Genomic DNA, 12,800 nt, shown 5'->3' with positions numbered 1-12,800 from the left:
AGAATTTCGTATTAATCAGTCAGCTCCCAACGGCTCATATTTGAGCCAGAACGCTTATGGGTGACGTCATATCGTGGGAAACGACAGGTTAAACGTATTTTTTCAGGAAAACCTCGTAAAAGAAGGGCTGGAGCTAGAACTAGAAAACAAATGCCTGTCGTTCGACGGCAAAACCTGGTTCATCAAGATCCACATACCCTGGAAGACTGAGATGAGACTAGCAGAAGTAATTGGCATGAAGCTGCCCACCAAACGGTTTATCACCATTTCTGTGAGAGCGTGGGTAAGGTTCATCTCTTATGTGTAAATCTAGAATCTACATACATGCATACATACATATAATCACGCCTATTTCGCGGAGGGGTACCTAGGCAGAGACCACGGATTTCCACTTGCTACGATCCTGACATACCTATCGCTTCCGTTACTTTCATAACATTCCTCATACACGCTCGCCGGTTTAGGGTGCTCTTGACCTGGCCTTTCTTCAGGATTTCCCCGATCTGATCGGAGAAAGTCCGCTGAGGTCTGCCCCTTCCAACTCCCTCTTCTACTTCTCCCTTATACACTCTCTTTGTCAGCTTTCTTTTACTCATTCTTTTCACGATATCTAGAATCTATTATTAGAAAATAGAGTTCCTGTTATATTATTCATTGAACATTGGTGAGCTTTAAGACTTTTCGTTTATCGTGACAGTCGCGACATCTAGTGTCAAGTACGGGACTGATAAATCCGCTACTTGACGCTAGATGTCGACTACGAAATTAAGCAGTATTTTTGTTAAAAGCATGTCAAGGCGATTAGCCGTTTATTTATTATTAGTCTATTCCCCATCGTCTTCCTTGGGTTATCCCGGCTTATTGCCACGGATCATGGGAGCCTGAGGTCCGTTTGTCAACTAATCCCTATAGACCTTATTGGGATTAGTCCGGTTTCCTCACGATGTTTTCCTTCAACGAAAAGCGACTGGTAAATATCAAATGATATTTCATACATAACTTCTGAAAATCTCATGGTTTCAAATGAGCCGGGGTTTGAACCCGCGACCTCCGGATTGAAAGTCGCACGCACTTACCGCTAGGCCAAGCCAACCAGCGCTCTTAGTCTATGTCCCATACAATAAACTATTAACCTGTTTTTCCATAGAGCGACGAAAAACAAGCCGAACGCGACAAGAAATGGCATTCAAAATGGCGACGGCGTTGGAAACAGATTTATGAATATGAACATTCCAGAATCGAGTGTGAACCTTCGTTCTACGCTGCTACAGAGCAGAAGGGGGTCAAACGGGAGGAGCAGTAAGTAAAGTAGTAATAGGGTAGTTGACAATTTTTTGTGATTGATGGTATCAGTTGATCAGGTTTGTTTCGAGGATCAAATGTCTGTCCACACATGTCTATAAACATAGACCACTTACGCCCAATATTTCTAGTGTCTGTTCTAGATAATACCGACCTAATTCCACTTTCCACCATTATCACGCTAAATATACCATCATCAAAAACTAACGTCGTGACGTATGCCGTGCGTCACGGACATATTTAGAAGGGAACTTAAATAGTGAGTTTACTAAGGTACACTTATAACTCTTATAAGTTTACTCTTCCGTATGAGCCAGAGACAGGTGAAGATAAGACTGTCAATCTTTCTTACAAAGACGCATTGCTTAAATAGGGTTAGTATAGACAATTTTTATATGAATGGTATCAGTCGATCAGGTTTGTTTTGAGGATCTAATGTCTGTATGGGACCCGTTGTCTGAAAGCAATACAAAAGTCACAAATGATGGTCAAAGCCTGGCACCCGCACTTTACTTACGAAACGCTTCTAACAAACTGCGCAGGGACGCCGTTTTCAATAGCGCTGACCAGACGGTGACGCTCAAAAGGCGCTAGTATGGTGCTAAAACTCATAGTTTGCCTAACATCTATTTATATTTATTTTCACCTCAGCAGCTCGAACAAGGGTACTTTGATTCTTAAAAACAGTGAGCAAAATGCGATTTTGCTCACTGAGTGAGATAAAATGACATTCAAGTGACCTTTATAGTCAAATGTCATTTCAACATGCGGGGTCTAATAAAAGTTCGAAATACTTGGGTTCTATTATCTCTGTCCCTTTCACACTGTTAGCAAAAAGAAACAGACAAAAAAAAGTTAAAACGACATTCAACAGTATATTCACGGTTTATAATAGACCCCCGAAAAACTTCAGACCGCATCGTTCCAAACCACGTACGAGTATGAATTCGTGAATCTATTATAGAATCTTTCGCTTGCACGGGACTCAAAATAAGCACTCGAAGAAATATCAAACTTTGATCACTTGTTGTACAAATAACTATTTCCGTCCTACCCCAGGCCACGGGCTGAGTGCTGATACAACCCACACCTAGTCTCCGAGCGTTTTTCTTTAATACCCTAGGCCCTAGGCCAAAGACTTGCTCGAATCTTTGTCATATTTATATGATCGGATGATTACTTTCCAGATTCCTGGTGAAAGACAGGCATACGCAATTTTCCCCTGCACAACGCAGTTTGCTGGTTATGCAGATTCTTCTCAGAGCCAAATATGACAACAATGACACAAAGGTAACGTGGCGTTCTAAATTTAAAATAGCGCTGAATATAGGATGACTCACATTAGACCGGGCCGGGCCCGAGCCGAGGCGTCCGACAAGTCGTTTTCTATGACAGCTGATCGGTGATCACGTGGTGCTTTCCATAGAAGCACCGGAAGCTCCTGTCTGGTGTGAGTCATCCTTAATTATAGCTGAGTAGGTATACCATAAATTCTAGTTCCACAAGCGACATTAAACCTCCCTTAAGTATTTCTACAAGAACCAATCTTGCGGTTCCTTGAGCTAGCGTTTCCATGCGATCTTGAATTGTCACTCCACCTTGTTGGATAGATACCTTATCGAATAGCAAACTTTTTTTATAGCCTATTTCGTGTGCCACTGCTGGGCAAAGGCCTCCCCTTTCTTCCGCCACTCATCACGGTTTGTTGCATGTTCCCACCAGTCGTTAAAAAAGCTTCAAGGTCATCCCGCCATCCCTTTTTTGGTCTGCCTCTGCCCCGGCTAATCTGCCGTGTCCATTCGGTAGCCAACTTGGCGCACCGATCCGGGTGCATACGACAGATGTGTCCTGCCCAATCCCAATAGCAAACTATGAGAGATAATCAATATATCGTCATTTATCACTAAAGTAACTATTGTTACTATTGTTGTTGTTATTGGTAGCCATATTGTCGATTTCTTCCCTTAAACCTTAGTCTAGTTTAGGGCTAATTCTAGGATTTTTGTTCTAGATGGGAATCCGTCGACTGCTCAATGATGGAACGTACATGGCATGCTTTCCCCTGCACGAGGGGCGTTACGACATCGACATGGCTGACGGGAGCCACACGGACCGACGGGTAAGTGCACAGTCGCCATCAGATATATCGGAACGGCCAAGGTGCACACAAATATCTGAACACGCCTCTATTGTCAAGGCGCTAGAGTTCGTGTAAAGGTATTTTGACCACCTCGGCCGCTCCGATATATCTGATGGCGATTGTACCATAGACTCTATAGGACATACGTAAAATAGAGGAGACCCGTCAGGGTCGTCATGTAAGGTGAGGGCCGATTCGACCCGAATAATTAATTACGACCAAAAACCGAATTAATTTGATTAAGGCAGAATAATGCTAGAGGACGGCAGGAAATTGAAATGGTTCAAGGAAGACGTTAAACACGAATGTTCAGCTATAATAAATCATGATTTTCATCAAACTTGCTCGTAAAAGGTGTTAGTAGTAGTAGTAGTAAACACTTTATTGCACAAAACAAGTACATAACACAGAGATCATCCAGTAAATGTGTACAAAGGCGAACTTATCCTGTTAAGGCGTTAAGGTGAGGTGTTATAGGCGATGCGGTCCGTACATCCTAAATTGCGACCTAGGACTGCCAATTATTAAATTTCGACCTACGGGTGCAAATTGCCACCAAAATGGTATTTAAAAAAATCCCTTTTGTGTGATGAAACCACCGTATTTAACGGTATTTCTTTTCCCCAGCTCTTATACCTGGAATGGGCGCGCCCTTGCAAATGGTATAAGAAGCAGCCGCTGTGGCTAATACGACGGTACTTCGGGGACAAGATCGGCCTGTATTTCTGCTGGCTCGGGTTTTACACGAAGATGCTATACGCCCCGGCAGCTGTTGGGACACTATGCTTCTTGTACGGACTAGCCAGCATGGGGTCAGAAGATAACATTCCCAGGTAAACCCCCGACGCAAAAAGACGGCGACCAAGCCTGGTTTAATGCTTTAAATAGCAGAAGGTCTACAGATATACAGATACAGATTGGTTATTGGTAAAATTAACTACATTTTTACAAGTCATTCAGTTGTTCTTAAAAATAACAATATTATTAACAATTATAATTTAATATTATATTATAGATTTTTTGGATCAATGATCGTTTCGCATAGACTCTATGAATTCATCTATTGAATAGTATGCTTTTTCTATAAGTAACGATTTTAGCTTTTTGTTAAATATTGTGTCACTTTTCGCTTCCTTTATATAAGTCGGTACAGAGTTATAAAGAGTTGGTCCCATGATATTTAGTGACTTTCGTGACTTAGCGAGCCGGCATTTAGGAGCGATCAGAATAGGCAATCTGCGGGCAGGGTGACTGCGGGTAGATCCACTGGATTTATACAAGTGTATATTTCTTCTGGCATACATACACGCGGTCAATATATATATATATCACACGCTGGTCTCACAGAAAGCATACCGGGACTGGAACCTCAGGTGGCATGAGCTTTCTCTGCCAAAAATGTGGGAGGTCGTGCCGCTCACGCATCGGCCTCCTGTCTGTCTGTCTGTCCGACCATCCCCCCCCCCCTTTATCTCCGAAACTACTGGGTCTATAATTTAAAAAAAATACACAAAATAGTTCTTTACCATGGGTAAAGAACTATTTTGTGTTATAGATGACAGGAAAACCTATTAGAAATGTGCAGTCAAGCGTGAGTCGGACTTAATGTACGGAACCCTTGCAACGCGAGTCCGACTCGCACTGGACCGGTTTTTTATGTGAAATCGAGTTTTCTAGCGGTGATTCTTAGCTATGTTTCATAGAAATCTATCCAGCAGTTTGAAGAGTTTTCCAAAATGATGTAAGACATATACTCGTTTTTCTATGGTTTTTTAACACATTCAGTGATGCCGAAAACCCGACTATCGGGTATTTCATGATTTCGTTCCCAGGCCGGACGACCCGACAGTCGGGATCGTGGTACTACAGCTTTATACGACGAAATTTTTGTGGTCTGGGGCGGATATCTTGTTTGGCTTGGCTATGAATGTGTTAAATTTTTAATTGCATCTAAATTATTTCACAGTAAAGAGATCTGCGACATATCCGGCCCCGGCAACACAACCCTTTGCCCGCTGTGTGACAAGGCATGTCAGTACCAGAGGCTATCTGACTCTTGTCTGTTCGCGAAACTGTCATATCTGTTCGACAATCCAGCTACGGTGTTCTTTGCGATATTCATGTCCTTTTGGGGTAAGTTTAACTTGAGATTATAAGATAAGATAAGATAAGATATATTTACCTTATCTTATCTAATCTAATCTATTTTATCTTATCTTATCTTGATAAAATTGTACAAATTTTACACGTCAATTCAATGTGGATTATTTTACCATATTTTTATTTGTTATATTTTTGATTAGGTTAACAAGATAAGTCTAAATCTTATTCTAGGTGGTACGTATCGAGTTATCCTAAGTACCTAAGTTAAATCTGCACCAACTTAGCAAGCACTGAGTGTCACCACCATGAACATCGAATTCCTGTGAAAATATGATGTTAGTAAGATATCGACAGAGCCAAAAATTAAACTTAAGAAGATGTTTTGTCAGGTTATCGTCTACCCTTTAGGTACTTAACATATAATAAAGTAACTAATAAACTACATATTATGATTGTCCTTTCTACGATTTAGTCCCGTTTTGGTAATTAATTATAGTTACTATTATCTTTCCAGCCACAACATTCCTGGAGCTATGGAAGAGAAAACAGTCAGTTCTGCGTTGGGAATGGGACTTAGGTGGTGTTGACCAGGTAACTGTCAATACAACCTGCCTACAACACACCTGCTCGGACCTCTTCAATAGCTATGGCCTATAAGGTCCTTAAAAGCCTCGCAACGCTCAAGATTACATTATTAAAACCCTTGCTACGCACGTGATTCATTTTTGGAACCGCACTCCTGCTCAATACAAGAACGCGATGCAAACATCAACTTAACTCCCGAAATAAATGACTATTTTAAGATCAATAATACACGAGTCGCCCCGAAGGCCTATTCGAATGTTCAAAACCGCAACATGATTTGATATTGCCTTGACATTATTCGCGGTTTTTTCTATCAACTCGCAGATCATATCAAATCGTCCAGGAAATTTATTCAATTCAATGCCAACTGGTGCCATCTTTAAAAAAGATATGTTTATCAATTTCAGGATGAAGACCCCAGACCAGAATTCGAAGCGTCAGTAAAGACATTCCGTACTAATCCAGTGACAAGGGAGAAGGAGCCCTATCTACCAGGCTGGCAGAAGACCATGAGATACGTGGCTACCAGTTCAGCTGTGCTTTTCATGGTAAGTAGGTTCTTTAATCATACCACCCTAAAATCTACTGAATAAAGACCAATTGATGGCTTTCACAACAACCTCTTACTTCGCTAATAACATGCTATAATGACAAAATTCTACACAAGTAAGCCCATTAGCCAAGTTACTAAAATAAAAGGAGCCTTATCTACCAGGCTGGCAGAAGACCATGAGATACGTGGCTACCAGTTCGGTTGTGCTTTTCATGGTAATTGGGTTCTTTAAGTATACCAGCCTAAAATCTACTGAATAAAGACCAAAGACTCTTCACAACAACCTCTTTCTTCGCTATAACATGCTATAATGACAAAATTCTACACAAGTAAGCCCATTAGCCAAGTCACAAGAGAGAAGGAGCCCTATAATCTACCAGGCTTGCAGAAGACCATGAGATACGTGGCTACCAGTTCAGCTATTCTTTCCATGGTATGTGATATTGTAGGTCTTTTTGGAATATCAGCCGAAAGTACTCTGCTGGGAAAATTACACCAAAGGATTTTTACAATCACAAAACTTGCGATTTTCAAAGAATAGCGACTTATAAGACAAAGATAATTTGTACACATACTACACTTATAAAAGGTCGTTTTAGCAGGAGGAATAATACTCTTCCTTTCTGACTATATCTGATTGTATCTACGCATATGAAGAGTTCGGGCCTTACAACGGTTTTCGCTGCAATAAATTTGACATGACGATTTTCTCCACATTAACTTTACCTATTTACCACGCCCGGGATAGGAACTACCGGCCTTGGTAGTACCAATGTACCTACCATTCATAAATCCCGGATTATTCATATCACGACCTATTCCAAGATTTTGCAGTGAATAAATATAAATAAATAAATATAAATATTGGGGGACATCTTACACAGACCAACCTAGCCCCAAACTAAGCAAAGCTTGTACTATGGATGCTAGGCGACGATATACATACGTATATAGATAAATACATACTTATATACATAGAATTATAGAATAGAATAACCCAAATCAGCGCATTGTGAACAAAGTATTTATGATAGTATTTCTCGAAGCACTAGAACTAACCACAAAATAAAAAATTTAATCCTCTGGCTGTCCGCCAAAGTTTGTTTAGAACAATCCATCAACTCATGAAGTCTTAACACTGATACCGAGAGTGTCTAAACACTCTAAACTGTACATATTTGATACACAATTATATTCCTAGTTAATAAAAGTTTAAGGTCCAAAATTGTACTTAAATAAATTTGGGTTTTGGGTAAGTGACTTTGATTAGTGCTAGATCTGATGATGGAGTGCCTAAATACATGTTCGCAAATATTGACAGAAGGATAATCTTAGATGCTATTTGCGTCATGTCTTAACCTCATTTGTTATCTTTAAATGTAATTTAGAAAAAGTTATCTTAGGCAAGTCTTTTTATTCTCAATTTCTTTGTGAACGACATCCTATTTTTATCAATATTTCATTGTGGTTTAGGTAAACTGGTACATCGTATTATAGATATGTACCTAATGTACCTATATGTCGCAGGGAAATGATCAAAACAGAAATTTGACCCAATCTCTAGAGTCCAGACGAGCTGGGCAAATCGACCGATTTGATCAGGAAAATAATTGGTGCCAATCTCATCTAGCGTATTACACAATTTAATCACCAATTTGCATTCCATAGATATACTAACTTCGAAAATTGACATTTTTGTGTCCGCACCTGCTGATTTGATCGGGGAATCAAATTGGCGTTTGCGTCCGCACGGCCTGATTCGATCGGACAATTTCATCAGATTGGCGAAAAATTGTCTCGTCTGGACTCCACTTAAGTGATTTGATCAAGTCATACAGGATGTTAAAATGACGAGTCAGTTTTATCATTTGCCTGGCTCAGTGCAAGTTAACATGTAGTCAGCAGCAGAAGTTTCTAAGCGGGCCAGCTGTTCAAGATGATCTTTACGCGACTTTATTGTTAAGGTAATTTTGAACACTTCGTCCGCTTAGCAACTTCTGCTGCTGAGTGTACCTAGCTTGTTTATGCTATGTTTGGGCTTACGATGCATTTCTAAAAGTGTTTAAACAATTACACATGTTTATTTTTTCTTCCACAGATAACAATAGTCCTAGGCGCCGTCCTGGGCACGATAATCTACCGAATCTCGATGGTGTCTGTCATATACGGAGGCTCCGGGTTCTTCCTCAAGAAACACGCCAAGATCTTCACCTCGATGACCGCTGCCATCATTAACTTGATCATCATCATGATACTCACTAGGGTACGTCTTTCTCCCAAGAAGAAGAAATGTCTATAATATGTATAATATGTATTTTCATTTTATTTTTATATGTATGGTATATTGTATTGTTTTGTTTTTTTTTCTGTGCTAGATTTCTTTTATTGCATCTGAAACACCTACTGACATGACATACATTTATAAATTTCCGCTACCTAAAGGTTGTATGGAAGAGATCGCTTTTTAGCGATAAGGCCGCCTGTTGTTTACCCTCTTCTTTTCTGTATTCTTTGTATTGTTTTCTGTATTTTTTGTATTGTTTTCTGTATTCTTTGTATTGCTTTCATTTCATTTTCATTTACATTTAATATTGTTTTCTGTATTCTTTGTATTGCTTTCTATATTCTTTGTATTGTTTTCTGTAATGAGGTGTGCAATAAAGAGTATTTGTATTGTATTGTATTGTATCTCCATTCGCTTGAAGTATCTCCTGTCTCCCTTCCCTCTACCAAGTTTCTTACAAGACAGCTTACCTCTCCATATTTCTCACTCTCTCCTTTATTACCTCTCTAAACCCTCTTTGTCTTGTCTCTTCTTCATCAGTTTCAAGGCTCTTCATCATTATCATATGGGGCATTATCTATGAAAAGGGACCTTATTTTCGATGGCGCTTACGCCGCACAGCGTCGCACGGCATTGTATTTATATCGGAGCATCATTAATAATGCTCTCTTTTCATAGATAACGTCACAATATTGCATTAAAAGTAGTCAAAGTTAGCGTCATTTTAATCTACATACAGTTTTGGTTCACAAAATGTGATTAAACTGGAACATTATCGATGGTGTCCATCATATACGGAGGCTCCTGGTTCTTCCTCAAGAAACACGCCAAGATCTTCACCTCGATGACCGCTGCCATCATTAACTTGATCATCATCATGATACTCACTAGGGTACGTCTCTTTCTCCATGTGTCTCATAGTTTTAGTGTAAGGCCTGAGTAGACGCTCGAAGCGGAGCGTTCGGCGGGGCGTGCAGCGTGGCGTCGGGGTCAGGAGTAATTTGAGCAGCGTGCACTAAGGCCGCTCCTATACGAGCGCATTTGTTTAACATGCACGCCGCACGCCCCGCCCCGCTGCACGCCCAACTTGAGCGTCCACTCAGGCCTTACACTTAAGTCAGGTCCCAACTAAAAACCAGCGCCACGGATTGCCGCGGCATTATGCAGAGTGGCGTCCAATGTTTTTTTTTTATGCATGTATGTGTTCATTTCGATATGTAATATGTTGTGGCGTTAAGTAAATGTATTTTCTTTCTTTCTTTCATCTATCCCTTTTCTCTATTTCTATTCCTCTCCTTCACGAACAATGTTCTTAACAGACAGCTTAATCTGTACATTTTTCCTACTCCTATTTTACTGTCTCTCTTTTCCCCTTCGTTTTTTTCTGTTCCGCGTCTTCTCAGGAATTCTAATATCATCTATCGGATCGCAGCCAAAAAAATGGATGATAATTTATTGAATGATTATTAAATTTTAAAGTCCTAAGAAAGTTTTATTTTAATATACATGTAGGAGGCTAGGAGGGAAACAGAAACAAGTGCGAGTCGGACTCGCGCACGGAGGGTTCCGCACCATCAACAAAAAATATAGCAATACAAGCAAAAAAAAAACGGTCACCCATCCAAGTACTGACCCCGCCCGACGTTGCTTAACTTCGGTCAAAAATCACGTGTGTTGTATGGGAGCCCCACTTAAATCTTTATTTTATTCTGTTTTTAGTATTTGTTGTTATAGCGGCAACAGAAATACATCATCTGTGAAAATTTCAACTGTCTAGCTATCACGGTTCGTGAGATACAGCCTGGTGACAGACGGACGGACGGAAGGACGGACGGACAGCGGAGTCTTAGTAATAGGGTCCCGTTTTTACCCTTTGGGTACGGAACCCTAAAAAGGGGGATAAAAGAATGTTCCAATACCACTAGCCCGTCTTGTAGTATTGAAACGTGTAAAGTATTATACTCTCGTTCACCATAATTTTAAGACGAAGAGAGGATCCCACCAAAAACATTTTTATGTAAAATGTTGCCAAGACGAAACCATAAGGCTCGCACTGACAAAAAGTTATCAGATCTCTTGTAGAGCCAAGCTTCTAACTCTACAGGCCCTACCTTCACAGACTCTACACCTTAGTCAAAATATGTGGCTTGGCCGTTTCGTCACATGGGCGTAAGGTGAAAAATGTATTCATTATTCATTATTTTTTATTATAAAATAGTTCTTGTAATAATGAAACGGCCAAGCCACATATTTTGACTAAGGTGTAGAGTCTGTGAAGGTAGGGCCTGTAGAGTTAAGTCAAAAAAACGACGAAGCGCTTCGAGAAAAGGTAGGTAGTGCCCTTGCGCTTCGCTTTGCTCGTCTTGGCGGGGGCACTACCGTGCCCCCACATTTTTGACTTTATCATTTTGGTTCCAGATATACGCTAAAGTGGCAGTTTTACTGACCAACATGGAGAACCCACGAACTCAGACGGAATACGAAGTTTCTTACACGTTCAAGATATTCTTCTTTGAATTCATGAACTTCTACTCTTCGCTCATCTACATTGCATTCTTTAAGGTAAGTGGGCGGTTCGAGTAGCGCAAATTGTTTATAGTCTATTTTCATTTAAATAAATCTGAAAGTGGAAAAATTACTGTCTTGGTTGAGTATCGATCCAGAGACCGTGAATTCAAGTCTCACCCAAGACAGTAATTTATAGACTTTAAAATTTATTCTAAGCTTAATAGCATCATTCCCAGACGTTTCTGCTTCTTAAAAATTAAAACTATTTTCATTTGCATTTCATATCGCAGAGCATTTATTTATTATAGAGTTTCATTGAGACGAAATATTGCATAAGCAAAATATAGCAAAACATTGGTATGCCATTTCATAAAATGAAATTGTGGCGTAAAAATTGTTTGGGAAGTGATAATTTGCAATAAGGTGCCTTGTGGTAACTTCTAAAGCAGGTTAATTATAACCAGCAGCAGCAGCAGGTTATTATAGGTATTTTATATATTTGTTTGAAAATGGTAAAAATCTAAATAGATTTTTTAAATTAAATAATTGGAAGCACTTTCTAAAGTAGCAATAGTACCTACGCAATATGTCCTGCAGGTAAGCATTGCATTGCAGTAACGTATATAAGTAGTGCTAAAGTATGTAGTAGGTCATGGTAATTATTCCTTTAGTAGGTACCTGATATCTATATCAACATACAAAATTGATGGTTTATCACCATACATCGGGGTTTTCGGGAATGATTTAACTTTGTTTATTGTAAAATAATTACAAAACTATGGATTAAACGTAAGGTAGTAAGGTCCAAATGTGCTTAGAAATGTTAAATTAGTATCGTTTTTTACAGTTTTTACCTGTTATTTGGCTAGTGTAAAACATTCCCGCACTTCGGTGCCTGATGTATGTTTATCACTTCCCCAGGGCCGATTCTACGACTACCCTGGCGACGATCAAGCCCGCAAATCCGAGTTCTTCAAGCTTAAGGGTGACATCTGCGACCCTGCGGGGTGCCTCTCCGAGTTGTGTATACAACTCGCCATCATCATGATCGGCAAGCAATGCGTCAACAACTTCGTCGAACTCGGGAACCCGTAAGTACTTTTTCGCTGAAATTGCCTAGTAGATATCGCTTTTGAGCGGTTAGGTCACTTTTGGAAACCCGTAAGCCGTCATCTTCATCAGAAATGCTTAGAGAGTGGTGAGTCTATTTTTCATCAGAAATCTTCACCAAAGCTTGTCTGGAAGGTAACACGTTACGGGTTTGAGATAAGATCGCCTGTTGTCTACCGTTTTCTAGTTTTTGGTTTATGGTGTCCATATTCGAG

The 12,800-nt window shown here is 40.0% G+C and overlaps 1 protein-coding gene across 1 annotated transcript in view; it reads left to right on the top strand.

Moving 5' to 3' along the window:
- Positions 1 to 12,800, top strand: part of LOC134660504 (anoctamin-4) — a 47,569-nt gene that overhangs the window by 20,289 nt on the left and 14,480 nt on the right. Inside the window, exons 7-17 of the mRNA XM_063516275.1 lie at positions 107 to 283; positions 1,148 to 1,299; positions 2,490 to 2,592; positions 3,314 to 3,421; positions 4,070 to 4,275; positions 5,409 to 5,575; positions 6,060 to 6,136; positions 6,538 to 6,678; positions 8,782 to 8,946; positions 11,386 to 11,529; positions 12,397 to 12,566. Of these exons, the coding sequence (XP_063372345.1) occupies positions 107 to 283; positions 1,148 to 1,299; positions 2,490 to 2,592; positions 3,314 to 3,421; positions 4,070 to 4,275; positions 5,409 to 5,575; positions 6,060 to 6,136; positions 6,538 to 6,678; positions 8,782 to 8,946; positions 11,386 to 11,529; positions 12,397 to 12,566 (1,610 nt within the window). The remainder of the gene's footprint in view (positions 1 to 106; positions 284 to 1,147; positions 1,300 to 2,489; positions 2,593 to 3,313; positions 3,422 to 4,069; positions 4,276 to 5,408; positions 5,576 to 6,059; positions 6,137 to 6,537; positions 6,679 to 8,781; positions 8,947 to 11,385; positions 11,530 to 12,396; positions 12,567 to 12,800) is intronic.

Source organism: Cydia amplana, chromosome 27 (assembly GCF_948474715.1).
Source record: "Cydia amplana chromosome 27, ilCydAmpl1.1, whole genome shotgun sequence".
In the NCBI taxonomy this organism is placed as follows: Eukaryota; Metazoa; Arthropoda; class Insecta; order Lepidoptera; family Tortricidae; genus Cydia; species Cydia amplana.
The sequence above is the reverse complement of the archived record's forward strand: the minus strand, read 5'-3'. Positions and strand labels throughout refer to the sequence as shown.